The following is a 26,605-nucleotide window of genomic DNA, read 5'->3' as shown; positions in this document are numbered from 1 at the left end:
GAAAGAAATGGGAATGTCATGTGTTTGTCTTAGGAATTTAAAAAGAAGACTACAACAGGGAGTCACAGAGAAATAAACTTTGGGATGAGCATAACAAAGCAGGAGTAAAAGTGGGAAAGGCCAGAGGACGAAGGTGGGAAGATATTAAGGACCATCATAGTTTTGCTATTAGAAATATCTATTTCATGATATCACATAGACAGATATGGATTAGTCTATGGCCATACCACCCTGAATGCACCTGATCTCAGAAGCTAAGCCGGGATGGACCTGGTTAGTACTGCCCTGGCTGATGTGGCTCAGTTGATAGGAGTGACATCCTGTATACTGAAAGGTCGTTGGTTTGATTCTGGTCAAGACACATCCCCAGTCGGGGTGCATGCAATTGGCAACTGATAGATGATACATGTTTGTTTTTCTCTTCCCCAAAAATCAATGAAAATTTTGAAGAGATATATATATATATTTTTAGCTTCAGAGACTTCTATGTGTTAAGAAAGCTAAAGAAGAGGTCAGGCTTTCTCAAGAGCTAGGGCAGATAGCATGAGAATTATACTAGGTATAATTCTGGACAAAGGTACTTTTGCTATGTATACAGCCTGATGGGATCGAACCCATAAGCCCTGACAGGAATTGAACCTGGGACCCTCCAGTGCACAAGACAACGCTCCAACCAACAGCCAGGACTCAACATAATACTTTTATTATTTCTTTTTTTTTTCTTTCTTTAAAAAAAAATTTTTTTTATTGATTTTTTACAGAGAGGAAGAGAAGAATAGAGAGTTAGAAACAATGATGAGAGAGAATCATCAATCAGCTCCCTCCTGCACACCCCCTACTGGGGATGTGCCCACAACCAAGGTACATACCCTTGCCCAGAATCGAACCTGGGACCTTTTGGTCTGCAGGCCGACGCTCTATCCATTGAGCCAAACCAGTTTTGGCTTATTATTTCTTATATAGTTGACCCTTGAATAACATGAGGATAAGAGGCATAAACCCCCAGTGCAGTTGAAAATCCACATTATTACTTTTGAGTGAAAGCCTTATCAGTGACTTAGTCAATTAAGACATATTTAGTATGTCTAGACTATACTCTTACTTTAAAAGTTGAGAAAGCATGCACATATATTTTATGTATTCATGACATACCTAAATTTTTCAAAAATTTTAAATATTTCTAGGCTATGTGATTCGTCTGCAAATTTCCAATATATTTATCAAAATGTATTTAAGTGGACCTTTGCAGTTCAAACCCTTATTGTTCAAGGATCAACTATATACCTCCTGGATAGATTTTCCTGTGGTAGTAATTACTTTCTTTTAAGAACAATTTATGATGTGAAATTTACTTCACAAAACTTATTTATATAAATTTATTACCTTGGCTTCAGTGCTTACAACCGGTTTTACAGGGAACTGAACGTCTGTGGCTTTTAATATTGTATTTTCTTGAAGAATGTCTTGTTGAGATTGATTGTGACCAAATGGCTAAAAATAAAATGTTGAGAAATTTATCTCACAAAATTTAAACAGATATTAACAGTGAATACTCAAGATACAAATGATTTGTGTTCTAAAAAAGTCTTGCCCTCAGTTTCATGGAAGTTGGGATACATTTTCATAACATCAAAGTTATAATTAATCCACAACATAGCTGAGACACTGAATAAGCAGAAGAAAATAATGCTACTACAAGTAGGAAATTAAGATAAAAACATAAGAAATTTAAAACTTTATTCTTAATATTTACAAAATGAAGTTTGGCTAGAGAAGAGATGAAGTAGTGGCAGTGCCTTTTTAAAGACCACTGAAAAACACTTTGAGCATAGTACACTAACGTAATCAAAGAGCTCTGGGCCTGGTATTCCTAATTTGCAGTCAATTTCCAGACAAGTTCATTAAACTCTCTTTCCATACTGATGAAGGGATGAAAAGGGCAATAGATAATATCTATAGTTCTGATTTCAAAATAAAGTGGTTCAGGAAATATTAAGACTTAAGTTTGGCGGAATTTCCCTAAGGAAACTATGAAAAGGCCAAACTGTGCATGAAGTGAGGGAGAGAGAATGGAGGATAATGAAAAGTTTTGGCTCCAGTATTCTTTAACAGTAGAGAATATTAACACTCTTAACATACAATTACTTCTTTTCCTTCAGTTAAAAAAAAAAAAAAAAAAAAAAAAAAAAAAAGGTGTGTGTGTGTGTGTGAAAAATGCAGGCCAAGTAAATTGCTGTGAATTAAAATAATTCTGATCCATAGAAATTTTAGCAGAAACAGAGAAGAGCCCTAGCAGGTTTTACTCAATGGTTATAGTGTCAGCCTGTGGACCTAAGGGAATTAGGTCAGGGACACGTGCTTCAATGCAAGCTAAATCCCCACATCAGAACACGTGTGGAGGCAACCCATCGATGTTTTTCTCTTTTCCTCTTCCCGCCCTTCCATTCTCAATGAAAAAATATCCTCACTTAAGGATTAAAAGAAATAGAGAAGAAGCCTGGCTTTCCTTGGAAGGATTTAAATTGACTTTTGACTTTAAGTTAATGAACTTTGTATTTAAAAGGGGAAAATTCCACTTATCTAGTAATACAGTTGAATCTGGTATTCTTTAACTTACCTTTCTACCATAAAGACACTGAAAGAAAATGACTCCAACTGACCACACATCAACCTTGTTGGAAATTTTTGGTGGTTCTTTTCCAACTACAAAACACTCAGGAGGTAAATACCTACAGTTTTTTGGGGAGAAAAGGGTAAGGCTACTATTAACAATCTGTAATTTAAAATCTAAGTGTAAAAATCTCAGAACTAATTTTATCCACACAACACCTGAGGATCTTCATGAGTGAAAATTTCCAATCAAGCTTTTAAGTCCTTGTATCACTTGACCCTAGCGCCAAAACATACAACTTTGAGACAAAGTATGATACACACACACACACACGCCTAAAGTGTACAATAACATATATTATCATTAGAAATTACAATGTTCTAGGCACTTTACCTTCCCCCTCCCCCTCCCCAGGCATGTTACCATTAGCTTTCATTCTCAAGCTCCAAGGGACCTTTTACCTCTAGAACTTGTTTGCTAAGCCCATTTCTTCTAGGAACTACTTTTTCTACTTCTGTTATTTACCCAATCAATGTTCTATTTTGGGTAAGTCTCTAATAATAGAATAAATCCTCTCCCACTGCCCCCCTTCACTAGCACTCAAACTGTAGGCAGTTTTCTTCCTAAAACACACGTCTGACCAGGTGGCTCTTCTGTTTAGAGAACCTCAGCATTACTAACTGCCAAGGAATGTACCTCATATCTCTTGTTTGTAACACAAGATCCATCCTAATCCAGCAGCAACTTAAACTTCCAACATCTGCACTCACTCTTCTTTACCCCTCAAACCGGCTAGGGAAAGCCAATTAACTTGGCTGCCCACACTACTTTTCTGTAACTCATGCTTTTGAATATGACAATATTGAATACCTCCCCTAACCCTCCAATTTACACGGAGAGCACCTTTTCTTCGAGATCCACCCAACCTCCATAAGCCTTTCCGTAATGTAAATATCAGTGTTTTCCAATGGTCTTAGGCTCTACAGTCGCGACTCAAAGGTTGAGAACCGCTAGCAGGATCGTCTCAGACCATCAGAAAACACTGATATTTACATTATGATTCATAACAGTAGCAAAATTACAGTTACAAAGTAGCAACAAAAATAATTTTATGGTTGGGGGGCGAGGGGGTCACCACAACATGAGGAACTGTATTAAAGGTTCACGACATTAGAAAGGTTGAGTACCACTGCTCTACAGAGATGGCTTTTTGCTTATTTCCTGTAATAGTTAAGATGGTATATTTATGTATTGTTTTTTTTTCCATGATAAATTCCTTCTAACGTTATAGAAAACACTCCCCCGTCCCCATTCTCCCCATTCAGAGTTTCTGGGTAAGTTACTAAGTCACCTGCTAATGCTAAGTCTTCCTCTCTCTAGTTTGCTGAGATGAAGACTGACGAATGTGGCCTCCCTCTCAACTCATGGATTCACATCAGTACCCTAAGCACAGTAATCTCAAAGGGACATGAAAAGAAAAACTAAACTCTCATAAAAAGCCTTGTGACTAATCTAGATAATTTTGACGTTTTTAGTGATATATTTACCAGTAAGTGCCTGCCCCTTGGGAAGTTAGGTCCATTCCATCTACACCATAGCTGTCGTCATCCATGATCTTAGACAGACCAAAATCAGTGATTTTGATTTCTCCACAAGCTGTTCCATCCACCAGAAGGATGTTTCCTAGGAGCAAAATAAAAATAGAAGGTTCTTTTAATGATACATAGATGAATAACATCTTTATGACTTACGCTAACGTTTGGGAAGTAAATATAATTTTAAGAAGTAATGTTAAAATATGTACACAGATAATAATTTAATAAAAAAAAGAAATTAAAAAAGAATTTTAAGAAGTGACACGACAAAAACACTTTAAATTCTAAAACTACTCTATTGACATTTACAAACTAAACCAAAAAGTATGTTTTTAGATAAATTAATAAATTGATATTATACTCCTTAGACTTTAAAATTTATTTAGACAATTTTATTAATTACCTGGCTTAAGATCATAATGTATAATAGGGGGTTTGATTTCATTGAGATATCTTAGCGCATTTACAATTTGCATTACAATAGACCTAGCTTCTTTCTCCGACATTAATTTATGTTGCTTCAGATAGAAATCCAAGTCATTGCCTTCACAGTATTCTAATACTGTACAAAACCTAAAATGGAAAAGATAAAAAAATTAGATATAAAATATTATCCAATAATTCAGAATCACAGTGAAGAAATGAAATCATTTATATCACCACCACAGAATAGGGAAAGCAGAAATCTTTAGTTATATTTACTTACGTATCTGTATCCAAGGAGAAATAATCATAGAGTTTAACTATTCTGGGATGATCCAGTTCTTTGTGTATTCTATACTCTCTGCAGGCATGTCTACAAGAAGAGAGAGTATATTAATTCTCCATTACCATTAAATATGTTTTCAATTGATAAAAAAAAAATGAAGTATTATATTTACTTATAGTAATTTTCCTTTTTCTCATCCCTCCAGCTTTTATTAAGCTGATGGATCTTCACAGCAGCATATCTTTGTTCATAAAGGTCAAAAGCCTAGGATTCAAGTAACAAGAGTTAGGACCCAAGACCAAATGAATAGCCGAAGACATTAAAAAAATTTTGGGGATGATTTTCACATAATATGAAATTAGAATATACATTAAAATTCCTTTTTTTTTTTTAACACTACAATTCTTATGTTGATCTTTGCTAAGATTATATACAGTTTAATGACACATGATCAGAAACATGGTGCTAAATCAGAAAAAACTTTAATGTAAGTTTTATAAATGAATCAAAATAAAATAAAGCTCTTTTTTTAAAATATGAACTTGCTTCTCTATCCTGGCAGTAGAACAGCCAGGAAAACAAATGGCTCTAATGCTTTTTTTGTGGGTTGGATAAAGCAAACCTTTTTTCTCTAGCTTCTCCTAGCAACTCCCTACCTTTTTCCTCACTTCTTTGAAAATTAACAAGTTCCTAAACTTTAATTAAATCTTTACCACACCTAACTTCATCTAATACCCAACTAGTCTTCAATTTTCCCTGGTTGTCTAAAAAAACACCATAAAACATTTTTGATACTGTTTTGTTTAAATTACTAGTCTATTTCTTAAGTAACAAATAAAAAATGATTGTATTAAGACTTCAAGTGACTTAAATTTTTTTTTTAACAATAAAAGATTTAATAATTTAGGCTCTGCTGTGATTTATATATAAAGGTGCCCCTTTAAGAAAACACTTAGCTTACATATTCATTAAAAAGGAGGTCCTTAGTCCATATTCTCCCCATCAATTTAATCTAAAAATAAGCAATAGTGGTAAAATGCTTATCACAAAATTATGGAAGCAATAAAGGATGGAATAATAAAAAATATTCATTTTGGAGTCAAGATAACCTTATTAGCTGCAGAACTTTGTACTAAAACCCTCTCTCAGCCTCATTTATTAAGTTTGGGTAATTGAAAGGATTAAATGGGGTTAAACAAAGTATTTAGAAAAGTATGATTCATAGTAAATATCCAATAAATATTAGCTAATTATATTAATTGAAAGTTGGGTTTAGGTGTGACCTCCCTCTGGGGAGCATGCCTGTGTCTTTCCCTTCCTCCTTCTCTTCCCCCTTACGAATGAAATTCTTAGGTGCTAAGGGACCCCACGGGACTTGCAATATATGGGCAGTGGCCAATCCCCTGAACTTGTCCCCAAAGGTCCCCTCTTCTCTGACTTCTTAGTGAGCCAAAGCAGCTCATTTCCCCACATAGTCTCTTGTCTGTTGCTTCTTTTATGATAGGCCCTTCCTCGTTTCCTGTTTCTAGTTTTAATAAACTTCTAAATAAAAATTTTAAAATTCAAAGATTCATGTGAGAAAAAGCAGAGTAGCATAAAGGATAAAATTCAGAGGCAATCATAATAAATGAAAATAGATGAAAGTAAAATTAAGTATACTACTGATAAAAGCTAATGCCAGTGTATGTTGATTATAATAGTTATATATGACACATCTTTCTCCCAAGATTAGATGAACAAAGTACCTTCTCATAAAGTTAATACAGTTATCACTAAGCAACTGATTCAATCTTTCCCACTGTGGTACAGATAAAAGTCTATACAATTTGATTTACAATCTGTTGCTTTGTTTCTCAATGGACCTGGCAACAATAAAAGGGCTTTGTAGAGGCTGGAGTGAGTGGTTAGTATTTAGGTCAGTATTGAAGGTTCAAGTCATTGAGCTACCATCTGCATTTTCTAATTTCTAAAAGAAAATCCCCTTTGGCCCTAAAAACAGTGGCAGTGGCAGAAAGGTGCTGTGATTAGTAGGCTGAGTTACCGTGTTTCCCCGAAAATAAGACATCCTCCGAAAATAAGACCCACTTACAGATTTCCTTCTGAGTGAAATATAAGGCATCCCCCGAAAATAAGCTCCCCCCTAGGCTAAACATGAGAGATTTGGTCCACTGATTCTGAAAGAAATGGAGTCACAAGAAATTCACCAGGAAATTCAGGAATTGGATTGTTATGATGATGTTCTATAAGATGATGACACGATTGTCATTGAATAAATGAGTAAATTCTTGATACTATAGGATTCACAGTTTGTCTGGTTTGTGTTGACAACTACCGTACTATCATACCGTATACAGGTACTAAATTTCCTTTATTTTCATTTAACAATAAATGTGTACCGTATTCTTCTTCATGGAAAAATAAGACATCCCCTGAAAATAAGACCTTTGGGAGCAAAAATTAATATAAGACACTGTCTTATTTCCGGGGAAACAGGGTAGTAGTGTTATGTAACTGTACACTTTTGGATCCAAGGTGAGCTATTATGATCTTTCCTCCATGAGGCCTGTGTAAGCCTACTTCAATCATTACAGTGCATGAGGATGAACTATTGTTAGAATCAAAGACATGGGAATTATAAGAGAGCTCCAGATCACTCCTGATAGGTGAGGCCCATGATTCTTATTACTTGTTCAACTTAACAAAACAAAAAATAGTTACTGGTTGAACCAAGACTAGAATTGAAGTTCTCTGAATTCAAATTCCAAATTTCCCCACAGTCAGAACAATCCAGAATGTTTTTACTAAGCCACGAAGGCACAGTCTTTGTCTCATTAAACAGAGAGGATTTTTAATAATGATCTTACATTTATTAAGCACAAATGTTCTATGTGATTTACCTGTGATAGCTCAATTAATCATAATCCTTCAATGTAGGTACTATTATCATTCCCAGATGAAGACAGTGAGACAGAGGATGATTAAGTAATAAGCCCAAGATTATACCGTTATTTAACAGCAGTCAGAATTAGGATTCAAACCCAGTCAGTCTGGCTTCAGAATCCAACCTCTTACCCACTAACTATACTGACATATAATGAAGCACAGCAAGTATCACAAGGAGCTTATATAATAAAAGGCAGACAAACAAGGACAGCTTCTAAAGGAAGTCTCAGGTGAGAGCATGACCTGCATCTTAACTAGGAGCAAACGGGAAGCCACTGGGGCTTATAAGAGAGTGAGAAAATTGTATTGCATTTTATAAAAAGGCTACTCTAGCTGCAGTTTACATAAGTACACTGGAGAAACTTAATGCCTTTGGGAAGCAACGCAAACAAGAGACAATGTGGCCTTGAACTAATAGAAAGGAAAGGGCCATTGCTGGATTTAGGGGAGTTCGATGACATTAATAACAGTGGGCACCCAGAAACTGGTTACATGCTGAGGAAGGGAAGGGAAAGGTAGAGTGAAGGATGGCTTTTATGTTTTTAACTTGAGGGACTAGGCAGTTGAATAGCAATGCTATGGACTAAAATAGGAAGCAGAGTTGGAAGAAGGGGTTTTGGAGAAAAGAAAAATAACTTCTAATTATTAATAACAAGTGAGTTTGCAGTGCCTGCGGAATCCACGCCAAGTGAAGAGACAAAGTCACATTAACAGATAGGAGCTCAGAAAGAAAGTGTGGGGTATGTACACACATAGACAGACACAGATCTGAGGGTGAAATCAAATAGATAAGTCAGTGAATGGGCAGGAATATAATTGAAAAGGAGAATACAGAATAAGAGACTTAGGAGCTACAATACTTAAAGGTTGAACAGGAGGATACAACATAAAGTAGGAAAAAGTAAGGTATAAAACATTGAAAAACAACAAAAAATCACTAAACATGAGTAAAAGTTTTTACATTTACATAAGCATTTGAAAAACATGGTCATTAAAATAGGTAGGAATTTCTGTAAATTCAGGACATGTAAGATTTCTGAGACACATGTTTAAATATAAGGGTATAATATGACCATAAAGACACTGTATCATATGACTACCTGCCTATCTTGATTCTAATTGCTATTATTTGTATCAAACTGGCTAACAGTACTAGGTAGCAAATACTTGATGGGCTGTGCAGGTGCACAGTCTTTAGACTCTTAACACATTGTGGACGGATCATGAGAATTATCATGATTTCATATCACACAGTGTTTTACAAAGTATCATACTTTAAAAAGATATTAGCTTGTAAGAACATGTAATAAATAACTTCAAAATGCAATGGCTATTTAATTGTAAGGCGTGCCTTTAACATTTATGTACTTTTTTTTTGTTCTTGTTCATTAAGATACAACATAAGCCACCAGACTTGTTGTAATGAGTCAGGACATAAAATCTGCCCTCCCCGCAAGTTATTAACAAACAAAAGACAAGTACTTCTTAACCACATACAGGTATCCCCCACTTTTTGAGAGTTCACATTAGGCCACTTTTCTTTTACAAAAGGCCTACATTTATTTGTACCTTTTTTTGGCTAACTGCAATAAATACAAAGGGGGCTTTTGCTTTTATGAGAAAAAGCAAGAAGTAAAAATAGCTTCCAGTGCTCATTTCTCAGGGTTAGAGGCAATGCACACCCTTGCAGCCAGAGTGGCAGCCCAAGGTCCTCCCCCTGGAACCACACTCAGCATCTCAGTATCAATCCAGCTTTGACCTGTGTTTGTGAGCTTTACTTGGATTTATTTCATGCATTAATTAGCAAATGTATCATAAGCTTTCAGAAAAGCTTAAGAAAGCTCGTAAGAGTGTTGAACTTATCATAAAACTGGATGTAATTAAGTGTATTTGGTATGATTTGGTGGATTATTTATAGGGTCTGGGAATACTTGAAAAAATTTCCATATAAATTAATGGTAACTGCTTCTTTGCTTTATGCTATTTTGACTTCTGAAAGGTTTCACAGGAACACACTACTTGTGCATAGTAGGGGAAACCTGTACTCCTATATTAGTGTGAAGAACAGAAAAAAAAAAAGAAATTACATTACCTTATACACTTCACTAAAGCCACCTCTACCAAGCAGATGAAGTAATAAATATCTTTCATTTAACGTTGGATGATCTTTGAACCTTAAGGGTAGAGGAAAAAAACAGTAACATGAAAACGCATACAAAAAGGTTCTGTCCACAATAAATTATTCTACCCCTAGCTATTTCTTTCTCATTCTACTGCTAATTCCAAATTCTGTTCCATACTTTTCTATCTGCAGGACTATCACCCACCTTAACACCTAGTGTTTTTTTTATAAAGCTTAACATTTATAGCTGAATATTCAGGTTCAATGACCAATTATAGTGCTGTGATAAAGAGCTACCAACTACTGTGTTATCAAGAAATATTATGAAATCCCCTATCTACTCAGCAGGAATTACTTCCCTCAGAAAAAACTTTTATATTTTTTGTTATGGTTAATCAAGACTTTATAGTATTGACATAAGATTAAAAGTAATTATACTTTTAAATTGGCTTTTACCCATAAATTTTACTGTCTTTAAGACTTCCATAAATAAAATTTTATTTCCCAATTAAAAAAGAAAAACTTGTTTAAAAACTTTGGAAAAAAATCACTCACAGACAATACTGCTATTATATATCCACAAACAAGTTTGAACATAGTTTTCAGGTCAGATAATTTTTAATTAGTCTTGTATGATACTATTAGAATTTTCATTTGGCACAATTTAAGTTATTCCATAACTATAATATTTCATTCACCTTATACACTGGAATGATCTGTGTATTTGTGTTACACATACACAAATGATCACAGATAGGCCTTTTTAATTTTAAGCAAGATATTTATATTTCACAGCAGAAATGGTCACTTCCAATGCTGATCCTCTTGTTGGGCCATGACAAGTTTAGGTATAAAAGATGTGCTTCTCTCCTCAACATGATTAAATCCAAGGAATGCTTGGCATAATTTCCATCTTCTTGCTTAATTTCTATCTTCATAAAGTTCCCACCAGTTCATGGGTATTTTCTCTCCATTTTTATAACCAGGGGTTAAGGACACAGACTTATATTTTTCTATTTTCTTCTCAAGTTCTGTATAATAATGCTGGATATGCCGAAACCGGCTTGGCTTAGGGGATAGAGTGTCAGCCTGCGGACTGAAGGGTCCTAGGTTCGATTCTGGTTAAGGGCATGTACCTTGGTTGCAGGCACATCCCCAGTAGGGGGTGTGCAGGAGGCAACTGGTTGATGTTTCTCTCTCATCGATGTTTCTAACTCTCTATCCCTCTTCCTTCCTCTCTGTAAAAAAAAAATCAATAAAATATATATTAAAAAAAATAATGCCGGACATGTGGCTTACTGAAACCCCTTTAGTTGAAAATAATTTCTTCTTCCCTATTAATATTCATTTTGATATTCAGTCAACAAATATTTATTGCATGCCTACTATGTACCAGGGATTTAACAAAAATAAAATTAAGTTCCTTCTCTCATATAGGTTATATTTTAGGGAGAGAAGACAGATAACTGAAATACTGGTTTTATAATTACAGATAGTGAAAAATGTTATAAAAAACAAAGCAAGATAAAAATACCAGGAGAGGGAAGGGAATGGTGTAAGGACTGCTATTTTGGATAGGCTGCCTAGGAATGGCCTCTCATGACCATTTGGAGTGAAATCAAAAGGAAGCCACTCAGATATTTAGAAGATGAACATTTCAGGTGAGAAGGTGGCCAGCACAAAAGCCCTGAGATAGGGATGGGGGCTGGCATGGCTGCAACTTGTGAGGGGAGGATGACAGAGATATGCTGGTGCAGTGCCCACAGACCAGTTTACATAAATAAGGCTTGTTGAGCCATAGGAAGGACTGTGGATCTTTTTTCTAAGTATGACAAGAAGCCCCCAACAAGGAAATATTGTGTTTATGCTCTGCACAGAGGAGAAACACTTTTATCATGTAAAACTGAAGTATAATAATGACTTACTGGGAATTATCTTCATTATTTATCCTTTTGAGCTCTCGAATGTGCAGATTTCTCACTCTTTCCAAACGTTCAAGTTCTGCCTGAATTTCTGCCTCTTCCTGAAAATGAAGAGAGGGGACTATAACAAGCTCAATTTATTTGCTGTATAAAAAAAGATATTTTTACCCATGTGTCAATTTTTTACAGTGACAGGAAGAACAGTTATTATAAAGTACCACTGAGTTAAAAGACCAAAGTGCTCCTTTCAATGCCTGAAAGATGGAAAAGCCTATTTCAAGAAACCATCCTCCACATAAAAATCTATACCTAATGAGATGCCGAGTTTTATTCTGTACAACCAAAAACCTATTTTTATAATGTCTAAACTGAAAACGACTGCAAGGTAGTCTGAAAATGACTTATAACAAAATGAACTGAAAGCTTCATTTCTGGTACATCCAAATTTTAATTTGAGAGGTAATAATTTACTAGCATAAAACAAATGAAGATAACCTATATAATAAAAGGGTAATATGCAAATGGACCCTAACAACGGAAACTGACCACCAGGAGGCAGACACAAGCTGGGCTGACAGCTGCTAGTGCAGCAGTGGTGGTAGGAGCCTCTCCCGTCTTGGCATTGCTAAGGACATCCGACTCAGCTTAAGCCAGCTGCCCTAAGCCATCGGTTGGACACCCCCGAGGGCTCCAGAGGGATGTCTGACTGTAAGCTTAGGCCCGATCCCCCAGGGAGTGGGCATAAGCCGGCAGGTGGACATACCCTGAGGGGTCCCGGACTGCAAGAGGGCACAGGCTGGGCTGAGGGATGCCTGCTAAGTGCACGAATTTTCATGCACTGGTCCTCTAGTTTTACAATAATTAAAAGTGGAAGAAAGGAAAAAGACAGAACCACTGATTATATCTAGAGCTTACAATATTTGGAACACACACATATTGACCACTCTTTGGATAAATCCCACTGCAATCTTAAATAGACTCTAAAACAAACATTTTATGAGTAGCTGATCCTTAGTTATCATCAGAGCAGATTTAGGCCAATTTTAAAGAAATTTATGTCAACATTCATTTAATATAAAAATTTTAATATTTTCATGTTTCAAAATATATAAATTTTTAGAACATGAAAAATAACTCAACACAAAAACAAGTCAACATAATAACCCATTACCTACACACACCTGATTAATCAATATAAACTTGAATATTAAAGAATACATAAGAATATACCAAATTTCAGTGAATTCTAAAAATCCCCAATTTTAAAATATTTTTGAATATATGTTAAGCAAATAAACAAATACAGATTACCTTGGGTGAAGTATACCTACTACTAATATAAACCTATACCACATGGAATAGAGGTTATTTCTGAATACTGTGCTTAAATATTTCATCTATTAACTTCTCTTCTTTTAATGATTTATTTCCTAATATCAAAAAATATCCTTTATCTCTAAAAATAATTCTGAAATTTACTTTGATATAAATATCATTTCATTCCAAAGCAGATAATTAGAAATAGCCTATTTCTAAGGCTTACACTAAAAGGAATGTTCTAAGTATTAAAAAACTAAACATAGATGTTTGTATTTCAGTTGACCCTGAAAGTTACTTTAATTATTCTGAAGTGAAACTCAACCACAACTTGTTATAGATATTTAATGTAGATTAAATAGAAGCTTTCAAAATAAACATAAATGAGGATACACAGTTCTAGAATTTGAGGGAGATTTTTCTAAGATAGATAACTATATAGTAGAGACCTGGTGCATGTAATTCGTGCATGGTGAGTGTGTGTGTGTGTGTACATGACTTCTTTATCCCACCAACGCAGAGCATTGTCTTCTTTCCGAAGCGATTTGGCCTTGAAGTTGATGTTGATGGTTGACCTGGATCAGTCCATGATTCTGTGAATTTAGGATTCTCAAAATAAATCTACTTTTCATCACTAGTCACAATTCAATGCAAAAATGACTTTCTTTCACACCACTGAATCAACATTTTATTGAGGACTTTTCGGTTTTCATTTGTTTTTCGTTCAGTTGATGTGGTACCCATTTTCTTTCCTTTAAAATCTTTCTCATTGCTTATAAACTATTGTAAATTGTTTGCTGAGCAACGTTTAAAGTTTTTGCAAGTTGTTTTTGAGCTTGACACACATCTTCATTCAATAATGCTTATAATAGTTGGTCTTCAAACTTTTTCAGTTGACCTGGACATTCTTTGTCTTTCGCATCAAAATCATCACTTTTAAATGTTTAAACCAGTGTTCACAAGTATTTTGAGATGGAGCATGTTCACCATAAGCTTTTGAAGTATTCAGCAGCACTTTTCTTTAAAATAATGAATTATAACTTCCTGTAAATGCTCTTTTTGTGGCACGAAATTCGACATTTTTAAGTGTAAAAATATCTATGATGTTAACACCACCTTCAGCAAATTTGACATATGAAGTTTTGAAGCTTGTTGTCAATACAACAGTGTGCATATTAAATTGCATATTTATCAACATATGTGTAACTCCATCTATTGAAAAAAATCTGTGTTATTAACTGCTACACCTAGTACACTATAGCTATTTTAACAGGATTTTAAAATAAGCTCTAATATTCTAAATTATATTTAAAAAACCAAGTATACCACAGATCTCGATATTGCCTCATTGTTTGATTAGCCTGCAAAACACACCACTTTCCAAAATTTTTAACTTGAAATTTATATGGAAGGCAAATTTCACAGCAACTTAACTAGAAAGCTTGTCCTTTGCCAGATGTTTAGCATAGAAATGCTTTCTATTTGTAAACAAAGTCTCTTCTGGCAATTTAATATCCTCTTAGCTCATATTTAAAGCCGAAAACAAATTACAGCAAAGTAGAATCTCTGTAAATGCCAGGTTAAAACTGTTAGGTGGATTTGGGGTATTTTTGAGCATTTCCCATAATGGCAATTTTAAAAAGAAAGGTGGGATATATAGGCAATAAGCTATAAATGCTTAGTTATAAAATGCATTTTCACATGTCAAACCGATACATTCCTGAAAAAACTGAATGTACTAGTTTCAACTTCTTTCACAAATCTTGAATATACTAGTATGTTCCATGTCATTTCCCCCGCTGCCCCCAAAACCCGAACAAACAACAAAACTCAATTTGAAGGAGTTGCCTTTCTGTAAAGCCAAGATAAGATAGAAAGTTATTTTGTTGTAATGTTGCCTATAATTGATGACAGTTGCTAAAACAAAATAAATTATGTGTGGTATATTACAAAAATGGTGGAAGCAAAGAAATGCTTATCACTTTGAATAGTCTATTCAACACATAACATTACTTGGTCTAGAAAAACTACGTAGTTCAGAATGAGGTTTCAAAAGTTTAACATTCAAATCATTTAGTAATGGACACTAGTAATCCCTCAAAAGTTAGCATCTCACCCTAACAGGTTTGGCTCAGTGGATAGAGTGTCGGCCTTGGACTCAAGGGTCCCAGGTTAGATTCCGGTCAAAGGCATGTACCTTGGTTGAGGGCACATCCCCAGTAGAGGGTGTGCAAGAGGCAGCTGAATAGATGTTTCTCTCTCATCGATGTTTCTAACTCTCTATCTCTCTCCTTGTAAAAATTAATAAAATATATTTTATTTTATTTTATTTATTTTATTTTTTATTGATTTTGTACAGAGAGGAAGGAGAGAGATAGAAAGCTAGAAACATCGATGAGAGAGAGTCATCGATCAGCTGCCTCTCTTGCACACCCCCTACTGGGGATATGCCCACAACCAAGGTACATGCCCTTGACCAGAATCGAACCCGGGTCCCTTCAGTCCCCAAGCCGACGCTCTATCCATTGAGCCAAACCGGTCTCGGCATAAAATATATTTAAAAAAAAGCATCTCTAGGTCCCAAATTAAGTTTCATTACATAAACTACTTATATCATTCTAAAAGTTTATCACCAGGAAAGTGAAATGTAAAATTAACAAAAGGCACTATTTAAAAGCTAATGGAAATGGTTGTGCAGAAAAGAATTAAAGACCATCTAAACAGATCTAAATTTGTAGAAATCGTATTTGAAACTACTTGTGCATAGTCCTATTTCTGTTGAGTATGATTGTGTAGACTAGGAAGAAAGGACAAAATTATTAAATTCTTGGGGCGGCAGGGTTCTTTCCTAAGTATAAAAATGTTCTCTCCTCTCCCATCTCTAACTGCTCATTGAGCTGGTTATTACAGGAGCTACTATATCTCCCTCAGGTGTGTTTAACTGGCTCAGACAATTATTTTAGAATCTTAACCCTTTGCACTCCGAACCATTCTGGACATTGGCTACCAGCTACTCGACGTTACTTTGCGGCGGACATGTGCACTGAATTAACTCAATTCCCTGTAATCACTAATAAACTGCAATGTCCCCCTGAGAGGGGACAGCGGAGTGCAAAGGGTTAATGTTTTCTTCCCTCTGCACTTCATTTCCTACTTGGAGGAGGGGGGCGCAAGTCACGGTGGGAGTGGTGTTTTATTCTCTCTTTAAATGCATAAATACTTACATTAAAATCCATAACTGGGAATAACTATTAAAATGGACATTGATTCTATCAATTCCCCCATTCTATTTAAAACCAAACAAAATCCTACCTTAGCAATAGCATCTATATATAAAAAGCTGATATGCAAAGTGTCCCCTCGGGAGTTCAACAGGGAGTTGGATTGCTTGCCGGGCTGTGCTGATCACCCGGGGGTGGCGTGGAAGGGAGGGAGGGTTTGGCCAGCAGCCAGAAGGCCCTAATCACTGGCCAGGACTAGGGACCAGACCCCATGCATCAATGTCATGCACTGGGCCTCTTGTAACAATTCAACTAACTGGCGAAGTTTAAATGCTTAGAATATTCAGTACACTTTTGAACAAATTAGTGACTGTATGGGGGTATGTGAAATTCCAGATGTAAACACTAATGGAGTGCTGACACAAACCCTAGCATATACAGGTACAGTGCCTTAGCAGAGTATACTGTAGCCCTTCTCACAGCTTTCTGCTTCCCTTTAACCTTTTTCCCCCTGGATTTTTGTGGATTCCATGTTTGTTTGGTTTTTGTGTGTGTGTGTTTTTTTTTTTTTTCAAAGTATGAGAAGATTTGACACAATAATGGAAAAAGCCCAGTTGTTCAGGCTCTACACATATGCACATAAATGACATGGAGTTATAGTTCTGATTGAGAAGTGGCTAATATGACTTTTAAGATTCTTTCCAAATTTCCATTGCCTATACAACTAGGTAAATTAATACTGAACACTATAGCTTTACTTTGGTAATAGAACATCTACTACCAAATTAAGAAACATTGAGCCTGGAATATGTTTGCAGGTCTATAATGACAGTAGGTTGTAGAATATAAATACTGGGAGTGTTCCTACCTACAGCTAGTTCCATGTTCTCTCGGGACTCCTTTTTCACAGAATACTAATTTTTAAATGGGGAGTATTAGTAAGAACAAAAGTTTAGAACTGCAACACTCTTCTTGGTACTTCTCTTGCCCACACATGCCAAGAAGTCAGGATCCCCAAAACAATCTCCATGGGCTTCACCATGCCTTTTCCTAGTAAAGTGCATTTTATACTTCACTAAAAACTACTGCCTACGCAGTAGCATCTTGTGTTATGTTCTAGAGCACATGTGTCAAACACAAGGCCCGCGGGCCAAATCTGACCCGCCAGGCCTTGCAATGTGGCCTGCACCGCGCTGTCATCACTGCACTCCGCTGCGTTTCCATCACAATGACAGTTTATGACTGTTCAGTAAACCATTCGGCCCGCGATTTAGGCTGGATTTTAGATTTTGGCCCCTTCTCTGATTGAGTTCGACACCCCTATTCTAGAGAAACAATGTACAATGTGGTTGTGGCTTTAACTGACAGAAGAATTCCCAAAAGATTTCTTCTAGTCATGGTCATGAATATAAAGGTGTACAGATGAGCCCCTCTAGCATTATACTATTGTTTATTATTTTCATATACTTATTCAAACCTAAAGTGACCAGAAATGTCACATGTGCAAACTTATCCTTTGTGGTCATAGTAAGGTATGACCACAAAGAATAAGTCAGATGACAATGGTATTCTAGAAAGGAAGACCAAAGGAGATATCAAACTTAACGAATACTTGGTCATTTCACCTAAAATCAATGCCCTGTATTCTCCACTACTCAAAAGGCTTGTAGACAAATCCATTGTCTTCCATTTCAACTAGTTGCATAGTCCACTGTGAAGGAGTGAGAAAAGTGCTGTGTGCTTGTTCTTGACCTGTAAAGATTCATCATGGAAGATATAATACTGATGTTGCTGCTGCCTGTTACTGGTTGTTGCTCTTTGCAGGTGCCAATATCGGTCAGAGAACAGGATGTCAGTGGCAGAGTTGTTGCTATACTGTTATCTCTTCAGAACGAAGGCACAAGGAGAGATGAATGCCACATCGCAAGGAGCAAAGGAGAGAGAGAGAAAGAAATGGTGTCAGGTGGCATGTTGGATGTGATTTTTGTTTTAGTAGAGATTGAGATGACTGCAAATTGTTTATCTGATTCCTTCGGTCTGCAAAGACACATCTGTGTTGGTGCTGATGATTCTTGACTAATCCTGTTTCAATTATAAATTGGTTATGTTTTTCCAAAAAAACTTTTGGCATTTATATTCAGGGCTTACAAATCTCTCCCATTCATATTCTCTCTCTCTCTCTCTCTCTCTCTCTCTCTCTCTCTCTCTCTCAAGCCAATCCCTATGACACTATTCAATAATGTCAAATCTTCTACATGCATTCTCTCCAACTAATCAATGTTTAGAATCTAGATAGACAAAAATAAAAAAATAAAGACTAACACATATCCACATGTTGTTCACATCATAAGTTTGAATAAATAGCAGTGGCAAGACATAGTTACTGGCCCTAATAACTTTCAAAATTCTTATCATTTTGGTGTATTAGAATTGGTAACTTTTAGAGCATCTATTACATGGAAGATGGATTTTTAGGGATAAAAATAACAATTCTTGGAAAGCACACCCAGTAGTTTCTTGAATTCCAGAATAATGTTCTGAAATAGACAAATAACAACCTAGCAGAACTCTTCAAATCATAAAGACAAGTTGCTTTACTATAACTAGAATTTACCAAAGACTGGAATTAAGACAGAATCAATCATAAAAGCTAACTGGTATATGGTTTGTTAGTTTCCTTAAATCCACAGGTTCCAAATGTGGCATAAAAAGGATAGTTAAGCAGCTCTGCCTCAAAGAAACAACTTTTAAAAGATAGGAAATTACTCTTGTTATAACTATAAGTTTTTATTAAGTGGTAACTGGAAAAATCTGAAAATAATTACTAGTAGCACAAAAGCTGTTTTAACAAAAATTTTTAAGGAATGTCTTAGCCAGTATTCTCAGTGGTTAGAGCTCAGAATGAGCCCCAGAGGGTCCCTCAATTATTGGTTAAAGGTAAGAGTCAAAGGTATATGCCTGGGTTGCAGGTTCGTTTTGGCTATAGTCAGGGTGTGCTCAGGGCATGTGGGTGGCAACCAATCAATATATCTTTTTTACACTGATACAATGATGTATCTCTCCCTCCTCCACCCCTCTCCCTTCTACTCCCTCTAAAAATCAGTGGAAAAAATATTCTTGGATGAGGACTAACCAAAAAAAAAAAAAAGAAAAAAAAAGTTTTTAGAAATAATTTGTGTGGTCTCCATATATTTTATTAGATCAATTTTTTTCTGTTATATCCTTAAACTATATAAAAGGTAAAATTATGTTGGAATATGTACACTTTAAAAAAATTGTTTTCTGTTGACCTTTAAAAATAAATTTAGAGTGAAAAGTAATATATCAGCTAATAATAAAACATTCTAGCTAATATAACAATCTCTAATACCCTAGGAAATACCCAAGGAAAGTAATATGTGAAAGAGAGTATATGTGTTTGTGAAAAACTTAACTGCTTTCCTTTATCTGCGATAAAAATGAAATAGCATGTTTCTGGAAGGAAAAAAAAAGCGAACATTCCCACTACTCTGAGATGGGAAGAAAGCTACAAGAGAATGAATTCTGAATACAAAGAATCAACTTGCTGTCCTCTGCAACAAAAAGAATGTAGGATGAAAGCCTCTGTGTATTGCTACTGAAATAGGAGTGAGAAAGGTTCAAGAGAAAAGGTAAGCTTTGCTGGTTACTAGTGATACTAATTTAGACAAAGCATTTACATATCTTGGCATTCAAAAAGTTGACATTAATGGTCACTCTAGAATGGTTAAACTTCCAAGTCTATAAAATGTAATATTATGTAATTTTCCTGAAATGAGAACTTGATTCATGCCTGTATCAGGCACAGTGTGAAATTAAGTCACTCAGTGAGAGAGCAATGATTTCATAAACTGATAATAAGTAACAATAAATTAAAGAATTCTAAATATATTAAAACAAAGGTGATGCTGCACAGTGATTTTCCTAATCTCAGGAGACAAAACTAATATGCCATAAGTAAGATTAAATTTACTATTTGGTGTTAACCAGGAATACCTGCTTATTTCAGCCATAGATTACTTTTAGAGGTTTCTGCTTCACACTCATTCATTATTCTATCACATTAACAGCTTTGAACTTACATTTCTAAACCTTTAGAATAGCATAGAATGTGAACTTTGTGACGTATTCAATGATAAACACACATTTTCGTATTTGCTTACTTATTCAATTATACTTATGAAATGTAATGCACATCATAAATTATTCATTTCAGCACAAAGTCCTTCTATTCTCATATATCCAAATGGCATGAGCTTCCTCAAAGGAGGATGTTTTCTCCTTCTGTGCTAACAAATTTAATCCAATAATTTTGATTTAACTCTAAGTGTTCATTAAAGGAAGAGTGAAAACAAGATTCACTCTGGCTAATGCAAGAGTATGCCGGGCTCCAAATCTAAACTCTAAGCCGACACACCACAAGCGAATTCCCATAGGGTTACATGGATATCAAATATTCACAGATCAGATCCAGCCTATGGTAGAAGCTATATAGTTATAAGCTGAGGTACAGTTGATGTCAGCTTAATAAACCCAGGAACACAGGAAGCTGATAAGAGAGTGATAACATATATTTTCTTATGTCATACTTGCTCTCTGTTAAAAGTGTACAATCAACCTTCTTACCTTCTTTTTAGAAAGCAGAATGATCTATTTTAATTATTTATTTTTCAACTGTGGTTTAGAATGTCAGATAACTTATTTTTAAAATATGTAACTTACGTAACTTAATGCTTATTGTTTTTTAATTATACAATTCAAAAATTAATACCCAGTGGTAAGCAGGGTATTTTTATTTATGTTCTAAGGTGACACTACCTATTCAATTTTGTTCTTTGTATCTATGAACTACTAGCTCCTAACTTTAAAATGGATTCAATTTTTCTCACCCAAAATAGTCTCTTAGAAGAAAATGAGAATTCAAGTCATGAGAGTATGTTCCAGCATTACTAGTTCATTCAATCCCCCAAAATATCCTAGGATGGATGTCAAAGAAAAGCAATGTTTTAAATTGGTTAAGAAGAAGATAAAGTTAGAAATCTAAAACTGCTCAGTAAATCTGAAAAAGTAAAACTGGAAAAAGATTATGGAGGGGAAAGTTATTTAAAAAAGTTAAAAAAAATGGAGAAGTCAAGCAATGGGAAAGAGAATAACATAAAAGTTAGATGAGAAGGCCGAAACCGGTTTGGCTCAGCGGTAGAGCGTCGGTCTGTGGACTGAAAGGTCCAGGGCTCGATTCTGGTCAAGGGCATGTACATTGGTTGTGGGCACATCCCTGGTGGGGGGTGTGCAAGAGGCAGCTGGTCGATGTTTCTCTCTCATCGACGTTTCTAGCTCTCTATCTCTTTCCCTTCCTCTCTGTAAAAAAATAAATAAAATAGATTAAAAAATAAAAATAAAAAATAAAATAAAATGGGCCGACCCTGCTCAATGTTAGCCTCCCTCCCAGGCCCTTCCACCCAGACAGAGTTCTGTGGGAACGGGAACCTCCTTCTTCCCACCTAGCTGCTCCTTTGCCTCTTTCCCTCCCCAGAGGTTGCCTGCTGGCGCTACTATCTGAATGGAATGAGGAAAGCCACAGCCGATTTCCCAGCCAAGAGTGGTAGTGGGAAAATTGCTGCCTCCAATGGAAATCAATTTTAAGGCGGATGGGCAGGTGTGGAAGCCAGATGTATGGGCCACAGCCAGTAGGTCCTGGCACATTTCATCATTTAGCTAATCAAGTCGAAAAGTTTCTGTAAGGGCCAGACCCACGACCTCAGCAACGCACTGATAGGGTCCCTCAGGGATCAGGCTGAACCAGCTCTCCGACATCCTCCAAGGGGTCTTGGATTGCAAAAGGGCGGTTCTCGAATGATGCACCCTGAAATCGGGCTCCCTCCTCTCTGGTTCCAGGTGCTTCACTCAAGAACTGCAGCTGCCAAGTCACCGCAGCTCAGCAGCTCCTGCAATGAGCTTCTACCCCCTAGTGGTCAGTGTGCATCATACCTACTGGTTGGACAGTCGCTTAGGCTTTTATATATATAGATTGTCCCATTATCCTGAAAGGCTGATCAGAAAATAATTGATAAATATTTATATGGGACATCACACACAGGTATCTATGAATTCATTATCAAAAAAGCTTAGGTGAGCACTCAAATTCTTATATTCATGCTATATTACAAAATCCCCTCTTCCTTCTCTAGTCCCATTACAACTCCATCTGTTATAGAGAATAGACTGAAGTTGTCTACTGTATCTCCAAAAGCAGGAGAAACAGTCAATAATTACAATAGAAAAGGATGAAGAACAAAAAACAAAACTCCCAGAATAAATCTACTATTCAAGCAGTTTAGGTGGAGACTTTACTGAGCAGGAGCACAGATATATGACACAGTAAAAGAACACTCATGCAAAGTTTCTAGATATACACTTACTTTACTTACTTATCATCCATCCATCCATCCATCCATCCATCCATCCATCCATCCATCTATCTATCTATCGTCCTCATAGTCACTGCCCACTGACAGGAAGCCTAGAAGCAGGTCCTACTTCTGCAAAACATATCGGAACATGACACATACCCTATTATAACCTTTTTCTGTTCCCTGTAATTAAATGGCATGGGTATGAAGCATGTTGATGGCATTGCAAAAAACCCCCCCAGCATATCGTGAATAGTAGCTGCTACCAGGATGGGTTTCTCTGTCCTATTTCACTCTATCCTAGAGAGATGATTTCCGAGATACTATCTTCAATTAGCTCACTAATTCAATTTCAACTATTATTCAGCCTATTAAAGAACTTTCAGTAATCTATGCCCTGGCAGGGTAGTTCAGACAATTGGAGCATTGTCCCGTACAACAAAAGGTTGGGGTTCAATCACCTGTTGGGATACATAAGGGAGGCAACTGATAGATGTTTCTCTCTCACACCAATGTTTCTCTGTCTCTAAAATTAATGAAAGACAAAACACATATCCTTGGGTGAGGATAAAAAAACATTTCAAAAAAACAAAACAAACAAACAAACAAACAAACATTTCATTAACCTGACAAGCAAAAACATAATTTAAAAAGCTGGGTTAATTTTACATCTATCAGTAAAATTGAGGGGAGAAACTTACTGTATTATGTTTTTATTAAAATGGTTTGAACCAAAATATAAACTGAAAAACAATGAAGTGATTTGCAGCATGTCAGTTTATAAACAAGTAAAATAGTACTTAAAGAAATGTTAAGACTGGAAGTCTGGGAGAAACCAAGATGGCAGCATAGGGTAGACACCTGAATGCAGCCTACCACAACAAATTTGAATTTAGAACTGGAAAACAGTTGCCCTGAAGCACCAGACAGCTAGCTGAGAGGAGGCTCTGCCATCTGGGAAGGAGAGAGAAGGCACACTGAACCTCAGGAACTGTGAAGATGCAGAGAACTGTGTGCGAAAAGGCACTGGCTTACTCCCAGTGCGTGAAGAGGGAGGGCCGGACCAAGATTGCTGCTGGCTTACTCCCGGAGCGCGGAGAGGGTGGCTGGCTTTCTTGTTCAAGAGGAAAACAGAATCACCCTATTGCTCTGATAGACGGCCCCAGTCAGGGAGAGGCCAGACGGTCAGGCAGTGAGCAGAGATCTCTCCTAGGCGTGTGAAGCCAGAGGCCATTACTGTGGGACTTGGGGAGGAACCAACCGGAAAACAAAGCTTGTCTGTACCAACCCGAGACTCCACCCCATCCAAGCTAAGCACAAAAGCTCTCCCAGAGGCTGGCTTTCTCTAAGGAGGGACTGGCCGGAATCCAAAGCTTGTCTGCGCCTTTACCAAAGAGGTCTGCGAGCCTGCAACCAATCTCCCGAAACTCACTGCAAACAGGACTTTTCTAAGGTGAGACTGACAGGGAACCAAAGATTGTCTGCGCTACCCCGAGACCCCACCCCATCCAAGCGGAGTACAGAAGCCCTCCTAACTGAGACATTGCTGATCCTCACAGCCAATTGGCTTGGAGATCAATGCTTCCCAGTGATACCAACAATAAGCAAGGTTTAACAACAAGACTGCACACACAACCCACAAAGGGCTACACCAAGACTGTCCACCGCAGGTAACTGGGAAGGCTGTGCTACTGGGCTCTACCAGAACACCCAGCACACAAAGCTATTCCATCAAATCAGGGAAACAATTAAAATGCAGACAAGAGGCAGGACACAAAGGAAGGAGATGGAGGAAAAGAAAAGATTGGACATTGAGTTCAAAACTAGTTATAAGGTTATTCAAGAATATCCTAAAAAAAAAGGCCAATAAAATAAATGAGACCTATGAGGATATGAAAAGGGAGCAACTAGAAATAATAAGGGTTCAACTAGAAATGAAGAAAACATTGTCTGAAATAAAAAATATTACAGAGTCCTAAAAACAGACTGGAAGATTACAAGAATAAAGACAAAGATTTAGAACACAAAGAGCCAGAGGACACTCTTCCATAGAAGCAAGAAGATAAGAGAATCCAGAAAGTTGAAGACAGTGTAAGAAACCTCTGGGACAATTTCAAGCGAACCAACATCAGAATTATGGGGATCCCAGAAGAAGAGAGAGAGCAAGATACTGAAATAATACTGGAAGAAATAGTGACAGAAAACTTCCCCCACCTGGGGAAAGGAAATAGACTTACAAGTCCAGGAAGCGCACAGAACTCCAAACAAAAGGAATCCAAAGAGGACCACACCAAGACACATCATAATTAAAATTCCAAGAACAAAAGACAAAGAGAATATTAAAAGCAGCAAGAGAAAAGCAGGTAGTGACCTATAAAGGAGCACCCATAAGATTGTCAGCTGATTTCTCAACAGAAACCATGCAGGCCAGACGGGAATGGCAAGAAATATTCAAGGTGATGAATAGCAAGAACCTACAGCCAAAAATACTCTACCCAGCAAAGCTATCACTCAGAATCAAAGGCCAGATAAAGAGCTTCTCAAATAAAAAAAAGCTAAAAGAGTTCATCACCGCCAAACCAGAATTACATGAATTGCTGAAGGGGGTTATTTAGGAAGAGGAAGAAGATAAAGATAAAAATTATGATCAACAAATACGTAGCTATCAACAAGCAAATCTCAAAACCAAGGGAATTAAAAAATCTGATGAACAATATTAACTGGTGAATATAATAAAATCAGAGGTATGGAAGGGGAGTGGACTGACAATTCTCGGGAAAAGGGGAATGGGGGTGCGGGAAGAGTCTGAACAAAAACTGCACCTATGGATGAGGACAATGGGATGGGGAAAGGGCAGAGGGTAAGGTGGGAACCTGGTGGAGGGGAGCAATTGAGGAGGGAGGGGGGGGGAAAGAGGAACACATTTGTAATAAACTGAACAATAAAAATTTATTTAAAAAAAAAAAAAAAGACTGGAAGTCTGGCCAGGAAATCACTACTTCATCACATGAACAGCATCTCAATGTTTGTAAGTTGATACAAGGTAATGGAATATTATTTTAATATACTCAATATAAACAAGCAAATGTAATGCTGCCTTTTTTTTTTTTTTTTGTCTAAAAGTTTTAATTTGGAGACTTGCTCTTCTTAAGATTTGATTTCTTTAATAAGAAATGTATAACACAACTCTTCACAACTTCTGGTAACAAACAAAATACAACAGATGTTTCACATACCTTTTTGAGATGTCCTAGTCTAAGTTTGAAAATTTCTTCCTGTTCATGATATTCTGCCAAAGTTAACCTGTCAAAAATAAAATACATTCTAGATATTAAGAATAATACTTATTATTTCTTATTAACAACCAGCTATATAAAGTTAATCCAATGGAAGTAACAAAACGTTGACAACTTTCAACCCAAAATATATAAGGTAAATGTCCTTTTATTCTTCAGAATATATACATGTACAGATAGAACAATGAATTAATGTAAATGTGGAAATTAATGAAAAGTAAACCAAATATAAACAGATACAGAACAGACTGACAACTGTCAGAGGGGCTTAGTGAAAATGGTGAAGGGATTACAGAAAAACAACTCATAGACACAGACAACATCATTATGGAGAATACTAGAGGGAAAGTGGGGTGGGAGGAGAAAGAAGAGGGCAAAGCGGGGATAAATGGTGATGGAAGGAGACCTGATTTGGGGTGGTGAATACAGTATAGCACACAG

General features: G+C 36.4%; 1 protein-coding gene across 7 annotated transcripts in view; it reads right to left on the bottom strand.

The window, feature by feature from the left end:
- TLK1 (tousled like kinase 1) overlaps positions 1 to 26,605 on the bottom strand; it is a 121,493-nt gene that overhangs the window by 9,487 nt on the left and 85,401 nt on the right. For all 7 annotated transcript variants that reach the window (XM_036420870.2, XM_045575682.1, XM_045575683.1 and 4 more), the window contains 9 exons: positions 26,105 to 26,171; positions 11,906 to 12,003; positions 9,951 to 10,032; positions 5,088 to 5,179; positions 4,913 to 5,002; positions 4,610 to 4,779; positions 4,159 to 4,294; positions 2,618 to 2,729; positions 1,384 to 1,491 (listed from right to left, as the gene is read on the bottom strand). In XM_036420870.2, the coding sequence (XP_036276763.1) occupies positions 1,384 to 1,491; positions 2,618 to 2,729; positions 4,159 to 4,294; positions 4,610 to 4,779; positions 4,913 to 5,002; positions 5,088 to 5,179; positions 9,951 to 10,032; positions 11,906 to 12,003; positions 26,105 to 26,171 (955 nt within the window). The remainder of the gene's footprint in view (positions 1 to 1,383; positions 1,492 to 2,617; positions 2,730 to 4,158; positions 4,295 to 4,609; positions 4,780 to 4,912; positions 5,003 to 5,087; positions 5,180 to 9,950; positions 10,033 to 11,905; positions 12,004 to 26,104; positions 26,172 to 26,605) is intronic.

This window comes from Pipistrellus kuhlii, unplaced genomic scaffold, assembly GCF_014108245.1.
Source record: "Pipistrellus kuhlii isolate mPipKuh1 unplaced genomic scaffold, mPipKuh1.p scaffold_m20_p_7, whole genome shotgun sequence".
NCBI classification, from domain to species: domain Eukaryota; kingdom Metazoa; phylum Chordata; class Mammalia; order Chiroptera; family Vespertilionidae; genus Pipistrellus; species Pipistrellus kuhlii.
This window is presented reverse-complemented; position numbering and strand designations above follow the sequence as displayed.